An 18,873-nucleotide genomic window follows, 5' to 3' on the forward strand; every position below is an offset into this window, starting at 1 on the left:
TGGAATTCTTGTGCCACCTAGTGGACGCTCGGCTCGTATCCTGAATTTGAGCTCGGGTGTCAAACAGAAATTTTGCTCGCATCTCAGCTCGTAACTTGGAATACTCGCATGTGGAGCAGCTCGTATCTAGAGGTACTACTGTATATATATATTTTAAAAGGCCAAACCAGAAACATACTGTCTATTTAATTATGACAAATTTGTTAATATGATATGACTTACTGATCCTTTGCTGCGTGCATGAATCATCTACACCAATGACTGCATCTCCAATCCATCTGTTAAACTACAGACGTTTGCAGATGATACAACAGTGATTGGACTCATTCGAGATAATGAATCCACAAATAGATGGGAGGTTGAACAACTAACCTTGTGGTGTGGCCGGAACAATTGAGAACTGAACACACTCAAAGCCATAGGAATGGTGGTAGACTTTAGGAGAAACCCTTCCACATCTCACAATACTAGACAACACAGTATCAACAGTAGAGACCTTCAAATTTCTAGGTTCTATCATATTTCAAGACCTAAAATGGTCACCTAACATCAAAAACATCATCAAAAAAGCACAACAAAGAATGTTCTTTCTGCTCCAACTCAGGAAGCTCAAACTGCCCAAGGAGCTGCTGATAAAGTTCTACAGAGGAATCATTGAGTCTGTCATCTGCACCTCTATAACTGTCTGGTTTGGTTCTGCAACCCAATAAGACTGACACAGACTTTAGAGGATAATCAGAACTGGAGAAAAAACAATTGCTGCCAACCTGCCTTCCATTGAGGACCTGTATACTGCACAAGTAAAAAAGAGGGCGGTGAAAATATTTCCTGACCCATCACATCCTGGATACAAATTGTTTCAACCCCTACCCTCAAAACGTCACTACTGAGCACTGCACACCAAGACAACTAGACACAAGAACAGTTTTTCCCCGAATGCCATCACTCTACTAAACAAATAATTCCCTCAACACTGTCAACTTTTTACTGCACTTCTATTTCTACTAGTTTTTTCTCATCTTTCCTATCATCCTTTTCCTCCCACCTAGGACTGCATGACTGTAACTTGTTGCTTGTATCCTAAGATTTTTATTAATATTGATTGTTTCTTCATTGCTTATTTGACCCCTATGACAATCATTGTGTTGTACTACATGATTCTTAACAAATTTATCTTTTTCTTTTATGTACACTGAGAGCATATGCACCAAGACAAATTCCTTGTGTTTCCAATCACACTTGGCCAATAAAGAATTCTATTCTATTCTATTTGTCCTAATGCGTTTTTATTGGCTAAAGCATTCACAAATCTTTATTCTTACACGAAGATATAGAAACCTGTATTTTTACATTCTCATTAAAGACAACCATAATATAATGTTAATACAGTATTTTATAGGTCAGTACAACTTTTTAAAGTTCCTTTTCTTTAAAAAAATAAAAAAATAAAATAAAGTCCCTTGTTTATATAGTGCAACCATCTACCATGCCTTTCCATCTGCCATGACTGTTAACTGTAGGTTGATTGACATTTTTACATGTTACTGAAATATCTTCCGTAGACACCCTGAAACGGTAATAGTTCTCATCTTATCATTTTTAATTCTTATATAACTGTAATTAAACCAAGTAATCAGAATATAAGCATATGTAGCTTGAAGCTTAGTTTACTAAAGCCAAAACAGGGCTGAATGAATTTATGTGCAGAACAGAAACTATAATCAAATTATTTTCATAATGTGAGATGGACCAGTGGAAAGAGCCCTTCCAGAGGCATTCTTGGCTTCATGACTATAATAACCCGAACACATATTAGATAGGGAGAGGAGGGCAAGCAAGCATGAATAAATAAATAAGGCCTTTACCAAGGGGCCAGGCAAAATTTGATTATATTGCCCTAGCGCCAGGCCTTTGAAACAGGAGTTATTTCTTCTAATATGTGGATATTCTTGGCTATAGGGCTGCCTTAGGGTTGCTTTGACCTTGTTTCTATATATGTCCAGCAATGGCCATCTTAATTAGCATCACAAAGCATGCCTGGATGAAAAATAATATCAGCAACGGCCAATATTTGGACAAAATCTTTCATCACCAATGGCTAAGAATAACATTTCTAGCTAGCAGATGGTTTTAGGCAGTGAGAAAAACTGTATGGAAAAAATAAACACTCAAGATGGGAGAACAACTTTTTTTTTTCCAAAAAAAAAAAAAAGTTCTTAATGCTGGTGCTGGCAGGAAAGAAAATACAGATGAGTTTTATTAATCTGGTCACAAGAAGTTACTTACATCAGTTAACCCCTTTTTATAAATTAGAAGGAAGGGGTAAAAGTCCTGAGGACTTTAGGGAAGATGTTACATGGGGACATACAGGGAAGAAGATGTACAGTAATTGCAGAGTTCCTCTTTTTAACTATCTTTGCAATGAGTGTCCCTAGTGGCCAATCAATTTAAAGAGGAGAGAGAGTGAATGCATATGAAACTGAATTCCAGCTCTTTTACAGCAGTGATTTTCAACCTTTTTTGAGCAGCGGCACATTTTTAACATTTTAAAATCCTGGGGCACACCACCAACCAAAATGACACAAAATGACACTTTCCTCTCTTTTCCCATCCCTGTCTCCTCCCCACGCTTGTGTGTGTGTGTGTCCAAAAACAGGTGAGGGCTAGGGTTTTTTCCTCTCATTCTTTGGGTGCTTTTTATCATATGCTTTAAATCAAGAGTCACTTCTCTCTCTCTTTTGTTTCTCTCTCTTTCCTCTCATTCTCTGCCTCAATCATTTTCTCATTTCTCTTTTTTTCCTCCCCTTTTTGCTCATTTATCTCTCTCTCTCTCTTGCTTTCTTTCTCTCTGACACTTGCTTTCTCTCTCTCTCTTTTCTCTCTCTCTCTTTCTCTCTCTCACTCTTTCTCCCACTCTCTATCTTTCTTTCTTTCTTTCTTTCTCTCTCTCTCACTGTCTCTCTTTCTTTCTCTTTCTTTCTCTCTCTCTCTCACACACACTCTCTTTCTCTCTCTTTCTCTCTCTCTCTCACTTTCTATCTCTCTTTCTCTCTCTTTCTTTCTCTCTCTCACTCTTTCTCCCACTCTCTATCTTTCTTTCTTTCTCTCTCTCTCACTGTCTCTCTTTCTTTCTCTTTCTTTCTCTCTCTCTCTCTCACACTCTCTCTTTCTCTCTCTCTCTCACTTTCTCTCTCTCTTTCTCTCTCTTTCTTTCTCTCTCTCACTCTCTCTCTCACTCAGCAAAAACTTGCGAGACTGGAACCTGAGCTTCCTTTTTCGCGGCACACCTGATCATGTCTCACGGCACACTAGTGTGCCACGGCACAGTGGTTGAAAAACACTGTTTTACAGAACGATTAGTCAACCGGAGCTCATTGGGTCCTTATTTCAAAGATATTTGGTTACCTACAGAGAGAAACAGAACGATCATGGTTGGGCAACAATAGCAGTGGGAGAAAGAGTAAATTCTGACTTTCTGCTGGCAACCCCATTGAATTTGATTCCTAGAAGCAGGCAATAGAACCTCAGAAATCCTCCCTCCCTTCTTTATTTTTGACTAGATAGGTTTGTTGTTAGAGAAATGGCCAGTTTATATTAATATGCAAAAAAAGTAAAGAGGACACATTATTACTTTATTTGAAGGCACCAAAAGGAATTGGAAGTCAATGCTTTTCTTTTTCTTTTCCCCTTTATCCTATATTTTTCCCCGGGGTGAAATTCATTTATTTATTTATTAGATTTGTATGCCGCCCCTCTCCGTAGACTCGGGGCGGCTCACAACAGCAATAAAACAATTCATGACAAAGCTAATAATTTTAAAACATTTTTAAAAACCCGTTATTAAGCAGACAAACATACCATACATAAATTGTATAGGCCCGGGGGTGATATCTCAATTTCCCCATGCCTGGCGGCAAAGGTGGGTTTTAAGGAGTTTACGGAAGGCAAGGAGGGTGGGGGCAGTTCTAATCTCCGGGAGGAGCTGGTTCCAGAGAGTCAGGGCCGCCACAGAGAAGGATCTTCCCCTGGGACCCGCCAAACGACATTGTTTAGTCAACGGGACCTGGAGAAGGCCAATTGTGTGGGACCTAATCGGTCACTGAGATTTGTGCGGCAGAAGGCGGTCCCAGAGATATTCTGGTCCAATGCCATGAAGGGCTTTATAGGTCATAACCAACACTTTGAATTGTGACTAGAAATTGATCGGCAACCAATGCAGACTGCAGAGTGTTGGTGAAACATGGGCATATTTGGGAAAGCCCATGATTGCTCTCACAGCTGCATTCTGCACGATCTGAAGTTTCCGAACACTTTTCAAAGGTAGCCCCATGTAGAGAGCATTACAGTAGTCGAATCTCGAGGTGATGAGGGCATGAGTGACTGTGAGTAGTGAGTCCCGGTCCACATAGGGATGCAACTGGTGCACCAGACGAACCTGGGCAAACGTCCCCCTCACCACAGCTGAAAGATGGTTCTCTAATGTGAGCTGTGGATCGAGGAGGATGCCCATGTTGCGGACCCTCTCTGAGGGTGTCAATAATTCCTCCCCCAGGATAATGGACGGACAGATGGAATTGTCCTTGGGAGGCAGAACCCACAGCCACTCCGTCTTATCCGGGTTGAGTTTGAGTCTGTTGACACCCATCCAGACCCCAACAGCCTCCAGGTTCACTCATGCCTGTCTGTCATAGGAGAGCCAGTTGCGAAGGCAGCGACGGCTCCTCCTATCCGCCCGGGTGCCGCCATTTGGGTTCTTTTATCTTCTGCGCAAGCTTAAATTAAATGTCTCCACATATTTTAATAGAATGCATGGAATTTGTCTACCCCCTTTCTAAAAAGCATTTTCATACTTACACTGTTTCCAATCTGGAAGCCAGTTAAGAGCCAATGACAATTTTATCTGCAAAGTTGAAAAAAAAAAAGAGGTGGGCGTCACATAAATGTGACAACTGGTTCACCCAGCACTAAAAATGTGAGCACGCACAGCCTTCCATGCATGCATGCAGTTTCAAAAACATGGCAATATGAGCCAAGGTGGCACAGTGGATAGAGTGTAGTAATGCAGGCCACTAAAGCTAACTGCTAGATCTGCAGGCCAGCGGTTCAAATCTCATCACCGGCTCAAGGTTGATTCAGCCTTCCATCCTTCCGAGGTGGGTAAAATGAGGACCTGGATTGTGGGGGCAATATGCTGGCTCTCTTAAAAAGTGCTATTGCTAACTTGCTGTAAGCCGCCCTGAGTCTAAGGAGAAGTGCGGTTGCAACTACCAGTTTGACCAAACCAGTCTGAACCAGCAGCAACCCACCACTGATTACCACGTCAAATGCTCTAAAAGAGCATTTGGGATATATTCCAGGGGTTCCAGATCATCTACAAACTCCAGATCATCATCTAAATCTTTCTTGTTAGTATGGAATACACATATGTGTATGAAATGAATACAGACTTCTGTTACCAGTTATTATCTTAAAACCTCTGTCAACTGGAGTGTTATATGAATTCATTTGCCCCAACTTCTCAATATAATATCTTACTTTACTTCAAAAGGAACCGTTCCTCTGGATCTGCTGCTCTAAAGCTTCAAAGCAGTTAAGCTAATTGAAAGTTGGGATTTCTTTTCAAGAACACATTTTAGCAGAATGCCAGTGCTAAGTGGCTGTGGATGCTTTATAATTTTCAGATGGAGATACAGAAAGTCCTTTGTTTTAAAGAATGGTTTATTTTATTTATTTGTTTGTTTGTTTTATGAAGTAGATATTGGAGGTATGTAAAGATATAATAATATTTATATAAACGATACTAGAAAAAGAAAAGATAAGAAAAAACATTAGGTATAATAATATTCATATATATGATACTAGTAAAAAAATATAAAGAAACATTAAGACAGGGGACAGAAGGCATGCCAACTTGTCAACAGGAGAAGACTTTTATCAGCTACTGTATGAACGTTCAGGTCATCTCTCTATATAAAAGCTAAATACCACTCACATGTCAAAATCTTCAGAACCATAAATCCTACAAACTTAAAACTTGGCACATATGTTCTTCTTGGCTTCTAGGTGCTTGCTAAGAAAGGATTTTTCAAAATGACCATCAGATCATTAGAATTTCTTATACAGAATATAAGAAATATACTGATGCTAAGGAGTTAGACGTTCTGCTCCCCCTACCCACCTGAAAAGAACTCTGTTCCAACTACCAGTGGGAATGGCCAGTGTGTGACTCCTCTGGCTTGCAGGCTGGGAATTTAGACATTCTACTTCATGTTAAGGAGTTAGTCATTCTACTCCAAACTCTGATATCTCAGGGGTGGTCACAAAGAAGAGGGAAGTCAAGCTATATTCCAAAGCACCTGAGGGCAGGACAAAAAGTAATTGATGGAAACTAATCAAGGAGAGAAGCAACTTAGAACTAAGGAGGAATTTCCCAACAGTTAGAACAATTAACCAGTGGGATGAGCCCAATCAGAAAGTTTCATAGCAAAGCATAAGTATCCAGCTACTAATCTTTCATATCACAAAGATCCTCCAGAACAAGTATCAGTAGCTTGTTTTTTTTAAATTCTTCATTTGTCAAAGCTTTGTTAATTTGTTTCAGTATGTATTACAATTATAATGGGATTTATGTGGTGTTGTGGGGGCAGCCTTTTGTTTGGTTGCAAAATTCCTAGAAAAATCATGACTTATTATTATTTTCATTGGGTACAAGCTTTCATAATTGCAAGAGGCAGAAAAAGCTACTTGTCTCTTAAAATGTTGTATGTTATTATTTATTATGTCAGACTAATCTCTTTGATTTCTTTGACTATGTCACAAAGGTGTTGGATCAAGGTGGTGCTGTGGATATTGCCTATCTGGACTTCAGCAAAGCCTTTGATACGGTTCCACATAAAGAGCTGATAGATAAATTAGTGAAGATTGGACTTAATCCCTGGATAGTTCAGTGGATTTCAAGCTGGCTGAAGCATAGACATCAGAGAGTTATTGTTAATGGCGAGTATTCTGAGCAGAGACAGGTTACAAGCGGTGTGCCACAGGGGTCTGTTCTGGGTCCTATTCTTTTTAATATGTTTGTGAGTGACATAGGGGAAGGTTTGGTAGGGAAGGTTTGCCTATTTGCCGATGACTCTAAAGTATGCAATAGGGTTGATATTCCTGGAGGGGTCTGTAATATGGTAAATTATTTAGCTTTACTAGATAAATGGTCAAAGCAATGGAAACTGCAGTTTAATGTTTCCAAATGTAAAATAATGGGGAAAAGGAATCCTCAGTCTGAGTATTGTATTGGCAGTTCTGTGTTAGCAAAAACTTCAGAAGAGAAAGATTTAGGGGTAGTGATTTCTGACAGTCTCAAAATGGGTGAGCAGTGTGGTCGGGCAGTAGGAAAAGCAAGTAGGATGTTTGGCTGCATAGCTAGAGGTATAACAAGCAGGAAGAGGGAGATTGTGATCCCCTTATATAGAGCGCTGGTGAGACCACATTTGGAATACTGTGTTCAGCTCTGGAGACCTCACCTACAAAAAGATATTGACAAAATTGAACGGGTCCAAAGATGGGCTACAAGAATGGTGGAAGGTCTTAAGCATAAAGCGTATCAGGAAAGACTTAATGAACTCAATCTGTATAGTCTGGAGGACAGAAGGAAAAGGGGGGACATGATCGAAACATTTAAATATGTTAAGGGGTTAAATAGGGTTCAGGAGGGAAGTGTTTTTAATAGGAAAGTGAACACAAGAACAAGGGGACACAATCTGAAGTTAGTTGGGGGAAAGATCAAAAGCAACGTGAGGAACTATTATTTCACTGAAAGAGTGATAGATCATTGGAACAAACTTCCAGCAGACGTGGTTGGTAAATCGACAGTAACTGAATTTAAACATACCTGGGATAAACATATATCCATTGCAAGATGAAATACAGGAAATAGTATAAGGGCAGACTAGATGGACCATGAGGTCTTTTTCTGCCATCAGTCTTCTATGTTTCTATGTTTCTATTAGAACTATTATGACCGCTCACTCAAAAATAATTATGATTGGGAGCTTCCATTTAAGAATTTTTGAAAATGTCTCATGAAATCCATGAAGATGCTCATTAAGATATAGTCCGAGAAGCATTTTTTTTCTTTCCCAAATTTCTGCCCTTCTACCTTACCCAATAAAATTCAGGAACTTTGGTCACTATCTCTTCAGAATTCTTCCCCATCATGTCCATTTTTTAACATGAAAGTAGGTGGAGGCAACATCTGGACTTTATTTTTTACATATCTATAAAAGCTTCTAAACTCAACAGCTAAGGTTTAAAAATATTTCTCATAGTTAATAAAATGTGAAAACCCACATTGTGCTTTCAATCTATTTTTTTCCTCTACAGGGCTATAATTAAAACAGAGCACAATGGAAAATGATATATGCTGTTTACACTTACTCTGACAAGACTTGAGATCAGGTTAGAGAAAGCCCAAATAGAATAAATTCCTCTTTGGTTTACTCGCTGAACTCTTTCTCCATAATCTGAAATGCAGATTCGGAGAAGATTGGTTCCTGTTAATATTTAAATAGGCTTCTGAAAACTATTTTCAGGTAATGAAATAGCATGGCTTTTGAACTTCAATCCACAAGCGTAGTGCTTGTGAGTGTTTCAATCTCTTAACTGAATTAGGAAATCATCAGCCTGTAAAACAGTGCATGTTCTTTACATCATCCTCCCATTTAGGTCAATTTGCAGAAGGCAGTTTGGTTTCAAACAATTAACATTTCACAGTCGAAGCAAACTCAGATGAATGCATTCTTTCTCTAAAGCACTATTGTTTGCATTTAAATGGAACTTGCATGTTCCACTTAAGAATTATGTGAGAAGAGCTGTCCTTGGTGTTGAAATATGTCTTCCCATTTTTATTGGCCACTTCCTGCTGGCCACTTCCTGCTGGACATATGAAAGGAATACGTTTGCCTTGGTATTGGTACTCCAATTCCCTGAACATTGTATTTGAGATATACAATTGTCTCATAATAATGTATTATGAATAATAATTGTGTTTGATATTTACTCAGGGCGGCTCACAGCATATACAGAAAAACAAGAATAATAGCAATCCAATTAATACATTAAAAAACAATCTTTAAAATTCTAATTAAAATATCATTAATATCATTCATTTAACAATCAAACTAAAGCAAGGATTGTAAGTCTAGTTGCGTAGGTATTTATTGCAAGTGGAGTAGTGGAGGGCTCTTCTAGTAAAGTATCTCTGGACATTTTCTAGACTGTTTATGTCCGAAATATGGTGCGGGTTCCAGACACATAATAATTAATAATAATAATAATTTATTAGATTTGTATGAAGCCCCTCTCTGCAGTCTCCGCAGAATAAGCTACATTCAAGGATTGGTCTTGTGAAAGTTTTGTATGCTCTGGTTAGTAGTGTAAGATTACTGGAGCAGAAACTACGTAGGATTAGATTAACAATTCTTGAAGCCTTTTTGGCGATGTTATTGCAATGCACTTTGGCTCTTAGGTCATTTGATATGAGTATTCCAAGTTCTTTTACTGAGTGAGGGTTTATCTGCCAGGTCTTGTTTGTGAACTTGTATTTGGTGTTCTGATTCTTTTTAATCAATGTGTAGGACAGAGCATTTTTTGGTTGAGATTGGAGTTGCCAGATATTTTACCATTCAGACACAAAGTCAGGGTTTTTTTGGAGAGTAGTTTTGGAGAGTAGCTGGGTTATCAGTGGTGCTGAAAAGTTTTACATCATCAGCGAAGAGAATGCAGTCGCTTGTAATGTGATCACAAAGGTCATTTATATAGAGTATGAAGAGTGTTGGTCCAAGTACGCTGCCTTGGGGTATGCTGCTTTTAACCGGAACAGGATTAGATATGGCGCCCCCAAATTTGACAACTAGAACTCCTGGTGTCCAGTTTCTAAACTGTTTGCCTTAACCAAATGACCAAACTGTCCAGTTTGGCGCCCCCAAATTTGACAACTAGAACTCCTGGTGTCCAGTTTCTAAACTGTTTGCCTTAACCAAATGACCAAACTGTCCAGTTTCTAAACTGTTTGCCTTAACCAAATGACCAAACTGACTCTTTCTCTCCCTCTAGTTTTGGCTGCAAAAACTTCAGAAGAGAAAGATTTAGGGGTAGTGATTTCTGACAGTCTCAAAATGGGTGAGCAGTGTGGTCGGGCAGTAGGAAAAGCAAGTAGGATGTTTGGCTGCATAGCTAGAGGTATAACAAGCAGGAAGAGGGAGATTGTGATCCCCTTATATAGAGCGCTGGTGAGACCACATTTGTCTAAACTTACACAACAGACCTCAATTGCTGCCTTTATTTTGACCCTACAACATGCTAAAAAGGAACATTATGACCAGTTGACACATTTACAGCCATCACAATGCCTTTCATTCACACAATTTCCATTGTGTGAATGAAAGACATTGTAAGGTCCCACAGAGTTGGTCTTCTCCAGGTCCCGTCGACTAAACATCGTCTGGCAGACTCCAGGGGAAGAGCCTTCTCTGTGGCGGCCCCGGCCCTCTGGAATCAACTCTCCCCAGAGATTAGAACTTCCCCCACCCTCCTTGTCTTTCGTAAATTGCTTTAGATCCACCTATACCACCAGGCATGGGGGAATTGAAACATTTCCCCCAGGCTTATATAGTTTTATGTATGGTATGCTTGTTGTATGGTTTTATATAATGGGTTTTTAGATATCTCTTTTTTAAATATTAGATTTGTTTACTGTATACTGTTTATTATTGTTGTGAGCTGCCCCGAGTCTTTGGAGAGGGGCGGCATACAAATCTAATAAATTATTATTATTATTATGTCAGTACAACACAGCAAATGAGATCACTATGCTGGATTTCGTATTTCATCACCAGTCGGGCGCTTCCCAAGCACTTAGGACTGTGTGATGTAGTGGCGAATTATGTTTACTGATCCCAGTAAAGCGGCCTTTTGCAATTGACAGATGGAGATTTTGTCAATTCCGATGGTTTTCAAATGTCCGCTGAGATCCTTTGGTACTGCGCCCAGCATTCCAAGTACCACTGGGACCACTTTCACTGGCTTATGCCAGAGTCGTTATTATTATTATTATTATTATTATTATTATTATTATTATTATTATTCACAATTGGCTTCCAACAAGCAGAATGAATGGGAAATTAGCCACTGGCATTGCAAGTCACAGTCACATCAGAGGTGGAATTCAGCTGGGTCAGACCAGTTCACCTGAACCAGTAGTGGAAACCGCAGGCTCCAAACACTATCCTATTTGTGTATGTTTTGAGTCCAGATGCATGTGCAGAAGACTCGTTTGCGAGTAAAGTGCTTGCATGGAAGGCTGAACACATCTGCTTGCAGTCACATTTGAGAACTGGTAGAAAGGAAAGTGAAAACCATCCCTGAGTCATATGATGTGATGCCATGCTTAACAACCCACAATGGCTGACTTTGCGATTGAATGGGAAGTGATATTATTAGTCCATCTTAGTCATGAAGAATCACCAAGCAAGGACTGCCTGTATTCAAGTTTGCTACAACTTACATGCAGCATTTGCCAGAATATACGATTATGTGAATAAACCAGAATAATATGATCTCTTTTCCCAAAGGATAAATTAGAAAGAAAAACAGTTCTCAATGTCTATTAATATATTCTCAGACGAAGACAACACACAAATTTTACAAATAAGTAAGAAGGAGAGGAGGAAAATAATTAGTATTTATTTCAGTAAGCATAGTATGAGTTACGCAAAGAATTTCCTTTTATTGATTCTGAACCTGCCATCAAACACAAATTCAGAAATTTGTTGACAACATTTTCATAAATGCGACATATTTTCACTAATAGCAATGAAACCCATTATTTCCCATCTGTCATAAATATGAAAATTGTATAACCTGCTTATGGAAGAGACAAAAATCTGTCAATTATACTTTCTAAAATGCACGTGGCATATACAAAAGGCATTTATTATGAGAATGTTTCAGAAAGAGACAAACTGCCCCCTCCAGAATCTCAATTTTTACCTATTATTAAATATCGAGAGGAAAGATCACCTCTGCTTTAATGTGTAAAGGTAATTCAGAAAATTAAACTGAAGATGGCATATGACATAAATCAAATGAGGAAATAAATAATGAATTTTTCTTGGCTCTGGAACAAAAGCAGAAGGGCTTGAGTTTTGAGGGGGGGGGAATGAAAGCGTATGAAAATAAAAGGGGGAGGGGAGGAGAAATAAGGAAATAACAGAAAAAGTGAGAAAATTCCAGATAGGAATACAAAGTGAAGAGAAAGAGAACTAGATAGATAGATAGATGATAGATAGATAGATAGATAGATAGATAGATAGATAGATAGATAGATAGATAGATAGATTGATTGATTTTTATTGGCCAAGTGTGATTGGACACACAAGGAATTTGTCTTGGTGCATATGCTCTCAGCGTACATAAAAGAAAAATATACATTTGTCAAGAATCATGTGGTACAACACTTAATGATTGTCATAGGGGTCAAATAAGCAATGAAGAAGCAATATTAATAAAAAATCTTAGGATATAAGGAACAAGTTACAGTCATACAGTCAACATGGGAGGAAATGGGTGATAGGAATGGTGAGAAAAACTAGTAGAATAGAAGTGTAGATTTAGTAGAAAGTCTGACAGTGTTGAGGGAATTATTTGTTTAGTAGAGTGATGGCGTTCGGAAAAAAACTGTTCTTGTGTCTAGTTGTCTTGCTGTGCAGTGTTCTGTAGCGATGTTTTGAGGGTAAGAGTTCAAACAGTTTGTGTCCAGGATGTGAGGGGTCAGTAAATATTTTCCCCGCCCTCTTTTTGACTCGTGCAGTATGCAGGTCCTCAATGGAAGGCAGGTGGGCAGCCATTGTTTTTTCTGCAGTTCTGATTGTCCTCTGAAGTCTGTGTCGGTCTTGTTGGGTTGCAGCACCAAACCAGACGGTTATAGAGGTGCAGATGACAGACTCAATGATTCCTCTGTAGAACTGTATCAGCAGCTCCTTGGGCAGTTTGAGCTTCCTGAGCTAGCGCAGAAAGAACATTCTTTGTTGTGCTTTTTTGATGATGTTTTTGATGTTAGGTGACCATTTTAGGTCTTGAGATATGATAGAACCTAGAAATTTGAAGGTCTCTACTGTTGATACTGTATTGTCTAGTATTGTGAGAGGTGGAAGGGTGGAAGGGTTTCTCTGAAAGTCTACCACCATTTCTACGGTTTTGAGTGTGTTCAGTTCTAGATTGTTCTGGTCATACCACAAGGAGAGTTGTTCAACTTCCCGTCTGTATGCGGATTCATCATTGTCTCGAATGAGTCCAATCACTGTTGTATCATCTGCAAACTTCAGTAGTTTAACAGATGGATCATTTGAGATGCAGTCATTATCCATGATAAAGGAGAAATGTGCCCTGTTCAGGCCACAAGCACATCAAGAGGTGGTTGCAAAATTAACTCCTATGTTTTCTGAAGTAAATAGAGGTAGTCCTCAAGTTCTGACTATAATGAATTCTGCCCATCATGGTCATAACTTGTGATGGTTATAAACTGGATCACTCAGGTGACCAACCTGATTTTAGAACTTTTTTTTAAACAATGCTCAGTAATCAAATCACTCTGGTTATTAAGTGAAATATGTCCTGCTCTGCTATGATCTTTAAATAAATCAGTGGTCCACCATGGCACAGTTTTGCTGAAAACCGGAAACAAAAATGCCAGTTTTCTACAAAAATGTCATAAAGAGCAGATACATGACAGCATGCTACTACAAACAAACGTAGATATCAAGTTGTTCCCCTCACTACATTTACATGACATGCACAGGGGGAGTGATGGGGTGGAATCCAGCAGGTTCTGAAATGTTCTGGAGAACCAGCAGCAGAAATTTTGAGTAGATCGGAGAACCAGCAAATACCACCAATGTCTGGCCCTAGAATGGGATGAGAATGGAGATTTCACAATACAGTAGTACCTCTAGATACGAGCTGCTCTACATGCGAGTATTTCAAGATACGAGCCACGAGGGGAGAGACATTTCTGTTCTAGTCCCGAGCTCAAATTCGGGATACGAGCCGAGCGTCCACTAGGTGGCGCAAGAATCCTGGCTTTTGGTTATCTTGGAGGGGAAAAACAACATCTAAAGTTATCTTCTATGTTTCTATTTGTTCCAGATATGAGTTGCCTCGACATACAAGCTCCGAATTATGCTCGTATCTAGGGGTACTACTGTATTCTCCACCCAGGAAATGGGATGGGAATTGAGATTTTGCAGTATCCTTCCCCTGCCACACCCACCAAGCCACACCACACTCACTAAGCCACACCCACAGAACCAGTAGTAAAAAAATGGATTTTACCACTGGGGAGTTTCAAATCTGGGTTGTAATTACCCCAGGCAGGGGTGAAGAGCTGATAGGTTCTTGAAAACCGGTAGCAGAAATTTTGAGTTGTTGGCAAATACCATCCCTGGCTGGCTGCAGAGTGAGATGGGAATGGAGATTTTGCAATCTCCTTTCCCCAGGAGTGTTCTGGATCTGGGCTGGGATCAGGCTGACTGTTCCAACAAAAAGAGCTTTACAGACTGGTAGTTTTCAAAATAACATTTCTTTTATTCCTTCTACTTTGGATCTCGTCATTACAGCTCTGGCATGGGAAATGCATTCAACTCTTACAGATTAAATTACAAAGTTATCAGTCTTTCTAAATAACAAGCTGTCTACTTCAAAACATCTTCTTATCTCTGAGTCAGGTTCACACTGTTAAAAAGCAGTTTATCGTGCAGTATAAACACTTATTATGACATAAATCACCATCTTGGTTTTCTATCACTTTGAAGAAAGCGATCATCTCTTTTGTTAAATCCAGAAGAGACATAACTAATTAATTAATTTACACACACTGAATAGCATTTTAAAACCTATTCCCCCCAGTTTCTTCCTTTATTTTCTGAAACCTTCTAAACTTTGGATTTAGCCAAGGGCTGTCTTCTAAACTTCCACTATCAGAAGACACATGACTCTGCATACTTCCATCGGATGGCTGTTCTATTTCACTTTCCTTGCTAGCTTCCCCCACATCTCTTAAATCAGGGTAATTGACAGCTTCTACATCATCTCCGTCTTCGGAATCTGAGAATTCTAAAGGCTGACAGGGAACATACACAACAAGGGGTACGGAGAGAATGGAGATTTTGTAGTATCCTTCTCCTGCCACACCCACCAAGCCACATCTGTTGTACATACTCCTGGTCAGTTGAAGGATGATGAAGAGCTTGAGGACTCTGATACAGATAGTATTTATGAATTAGTGGTAGGCCCTGGGTTACAGGTATTAGAACAGGTGGGAGGCCAGCCACAGGATGTTGCTATGAGTCCAGAATCTAGTGAGGAAGAAACAGACATTCGCTGGGCCAATCCTCAATTCAGAAGGGCCCAAAAACGCAAGGAACAGGTGTTAGGAAAAAGATATTAAGGGGAGGAATGGGTTAAATACTGCAGTGATGTATTTGGTACATCAGGGGGCCAGTGGGGAAGAAGGGTGGAGTTTCAATGTTGTAGTGCTAAAATGAAATGTGTTTCTGTTCAGCTCCCGAGCAAGTTCATTCTGTGTTATTTTACAGTCATTCCTGCTGTTTTTGAATCATGCTGTGAGTACATAAATCTTGGGAGACGGAGGAGGCTGAAAGGAATGTATGTGGAATGCAATTAAGAGAGATAATGGGAGAAAAGGAATGTGCTAGTCTGAATTGTATTTTGAATACGGAAGTGAAGAGAATAAAAATTGGAGTTTCTTCGTTTATGAAATACTGCATTTAGTAAGAGTTATTTTTAATAGCTAAAGTTCTACCAGAAACCAGAACAACACCCAGAAAACCAGTAGGGACATTTTTGAATTTGACAACTTTAAATGATCATTAAGCAACCAGTTGTAAGACAAGGACTACCTAAAAAGCATCCCCTTGAGGAATTCAGATCATCATCTATTAATCTGCCAGGACATCAAGTTAAATCAGTTCCAATCTTTTTTCCTGTTCCAATGCTGTCTGGTGCAGTTATTGTTGGCACAGAAAAGAAAACCTTAACAGACTAGCTCAACAAATTCATTTTAATGCAGAATTGTGGCTAATTCCCAACCCAAGGACCTTTAGTAGCAAGAGATGAAAAATAAAATACCCAACAGCACATGGAAAACTGATTTGTGGAGTCTGTTAAGTCCTAAGAGACTCCCAAAACAACCTGTACTATTATAATTCATTGTTTTCTGAGACCAGGACTGAGTAGGAAATAGCTGAAAGTGCCATATTTTTCAAACATTTGCATTATTTGAAGCAAGCCCCCAGATGTTTAGAAATCACTTAATTTGAAATATCCAATAACTCTGCTCCGCTTGCCCAGAACAAAGATGTCAAGGGAAACACGTTTGTTATGTTAGCTATTTCTGTTTTCTCAAGAAACAGTCTGCCAAAATCAATCACAACTTAGTAAAGACTTTTTCCAAATTCAAATGGATGAAATATGATAAAGTCAAGGTGTCTAGTGACTGGCGGAATCATAACTTTGAATAAATATTGGTTAAGTAAGTTGAGGCTAGTTCAGTTGGGTGTTTTAATGCACATACTGTATTTTTCGGAGTATAAGATGCACCAGAGTATAAGATGCATCTTAATTTTAGGGGGGGAAATCTACCTACCAGGTATTCATCTGCCTAGCGTCCTTAGTCTGGTCATCTTCAGCACATTATTTTATCCCCTGGTTAGGGATGAAAAAAAATATTCAGAGAGAGTAGCAATGCAAACCAGTTTGCAAAGACTTAGGGCTGGGGAAAAAACCTTCTTTGGAGTAGCAATGAAAAATCCTGCAAGCTGGGAAGATTGTTAGCACCTCGTTAGAGCTGCAAAAAAAATATTCTTCGTAGGGAGTAGCAGTGAATCCAAGCCTACAAGCCAGGGAGAGCCAGGAAGATTATTGGCACCTCGTTGGGCTGGGGGGGGGAGCTTTCACCCCCCAAAAGTATAATAATAATAATAATAATAATAATAATAATAATAATAATAATAATAATTATTATTATTATTAGAAACATAGAAACATAGAAACATAGAAGTCTGACGGCAGAAAAAGACCTCATGGTCCATCTAGTCTGCCCTTATACTATTTTCTGTATTTTATCTTAGGATGGATATATGTTTATCCCAGGCATGTTTAAATTCAGTTACTGTGGATTTATCTACCACATCTGCTGGAAGTTTGTTCCAAGGATCTACTACTCTTTCAGTAAAATAATATTTTCTCATGTTGCTTTTGATCTTTCCCCCAACTAACTTCAGATTGTGTCCCCTTGTTCTTGTGTTCACTTTCCTATTAAAAACACTTCCCTCCTGGACCTTATTTAACCCTTTAATATATTTAAATGTTTCGATCATGTCCCCCCTTTTCCTTCTGTCCTCCAGACTATACAGATTGAGTTCATTAAGTCTTTCCTGATACGTTTTATGCTTAAGACCTTCCACCATTCTTGTAGCCCGTCTTTGGACCCGTTCAATTTTGTCAATATCTTTTTGTAGGTGAGGTCTCCAGAACTGAACACAGTATTCCAAATGTGGTCTCACCAGCATTCTATATAGTGGGATCATAATCTCCCTCTTCCTGCTTGTTATACCTCTAGCTATGCAGCCAAGCATCCTACTTGCTTTCCCTACCGCCTGACTGCACTGTTCACCCATTTTGAGACTGTCAGAAATCACTACCCCTAAATCCTTTTCTTTTGAAGTATTTGCCAACACTGAACTGCCAATACAATACTCAGATTGAGGATTCCTTTTCCCCAAGTGCATTATTTTACATTTGGAAACATTAAACTGCAGTTTCCATTGCTTAGACCATTTATCTAGTAAAGCTAAATCATTTACCATATTACAGACGCCTCCAGGAATATCAACCCTATTGCACACTTTAGAGTCATCGGCAAATAGGCAAACCTTCCCTACCAAACCTTCCCCTATGTCACTCACAAATATATTAAAAAGAATAGGACCCAGAACAGATCCTTGTGGCACACCGCTTGTAACCTGACTCTGCTCAGAATACTCGCCATTAACAATAACTCTCTGATGTCTACGCTTCAGCCAGCTGCAAATCCATTGAACTATCCAGGGATTAAGTCCAATCTTCACTAATTTATCTATCAGCTCTTTATGTGGAACCGTATCAAAGGCTTTGCTGAAGTCCAGGTAGGCAATATCCACGGCACCACCTTCATCCAACACCTTTGTGACATAGTCAAAGAAATCAATGAGATTAGTCTGACATGATTTGCCTTCAGTAAAGCCATGCTGATTTGGGTCTAATAAGTTATTGTTTTTTAGGTGCTGATTTATCCTCTTTTTGAGTAGAGTCTCCATCATTTTAACTACAACTGATGTCAAGCTAACTGGCCTGTAGTTACCAGCTTCTTCTCTACTGCCCTTCTTGTGAATAGGCACAACACTGGCCATTCTCCAATCCTCAGGAACTTCTCCTGTTAACAAGGATTGGTTAAACAAATCAGTCAGGGGGGTAGCAATGACAGATCTGAGTTCTTTAAGAACTCTGGGGTGGATGCCATCTGGACCCATTGCCTTATTTATCTTTAATCGTTCAAGTTCTTCTAAGACATCGGCTTCTAAGATCACTGGAGCTGAATCCGTACAGCTGGAAGCAATGCTATATCCCTCTATAGTATTATTTTGTAAGGTGTCTTTTGAGAAAACTGAACAGAAGTAGCTATTGAAATGGTTAGCGATCTCCTTATTCCCATTAATGCATGTATTATTCCCGGTACTAAGCTTCGTGATGCCGCAGTTTTTCTTC

At 39.2% G+C, this 18,873-nt stretch overlaps 1 protein-coding gene across 4 annotated transcripts in view; it reads right to left on the reverse strand.

Moving 5' to 3' along the window:
• The window catches only part of CTNNA3 (catenin alpha 3), a 1,220,185-nt gene that overhangs the window by 549,548 nt on the left and 651,764 nt on the right, over positions 1-18,873 (reverse strand). Inside the window, exon 10 of one of the 4 annotated variants that reach the window (XM_070752169.1) lies at positions 15,338-15,404. The exons of the other annotated variants lie outside the window; for them this stretch is intronic. Within the exon in view, the coding sequence (XP_070608270.1) occupies positions 15,390-15,404 (15 nt within the window). The 3' untranslated portion in view covers positions 15,338-15,389. Of the gene's footprint in view, positions 1-15,337; positions 15,405-18,873 lie in introns of those variants that run through there. 4 annotated transcript variants of the gene reach the window in all.

The sequence above is a fragment of the Erythrolamprus reginae genome, chromosome 5 (genome assembly GCF_031021105.1).
Source record: "Erythrolamprus reginae isolate rEryReg1 chromosome 5, rEryReg1.hap1, whole genome shotgun sequence".
Taxonomy (NCBI): Eukaryota; Metazoa; Chordata; class Lepidosauria; order Squamata; family Dipsadidae; genus Erythrolamprus; species Erythrolamprus reginae.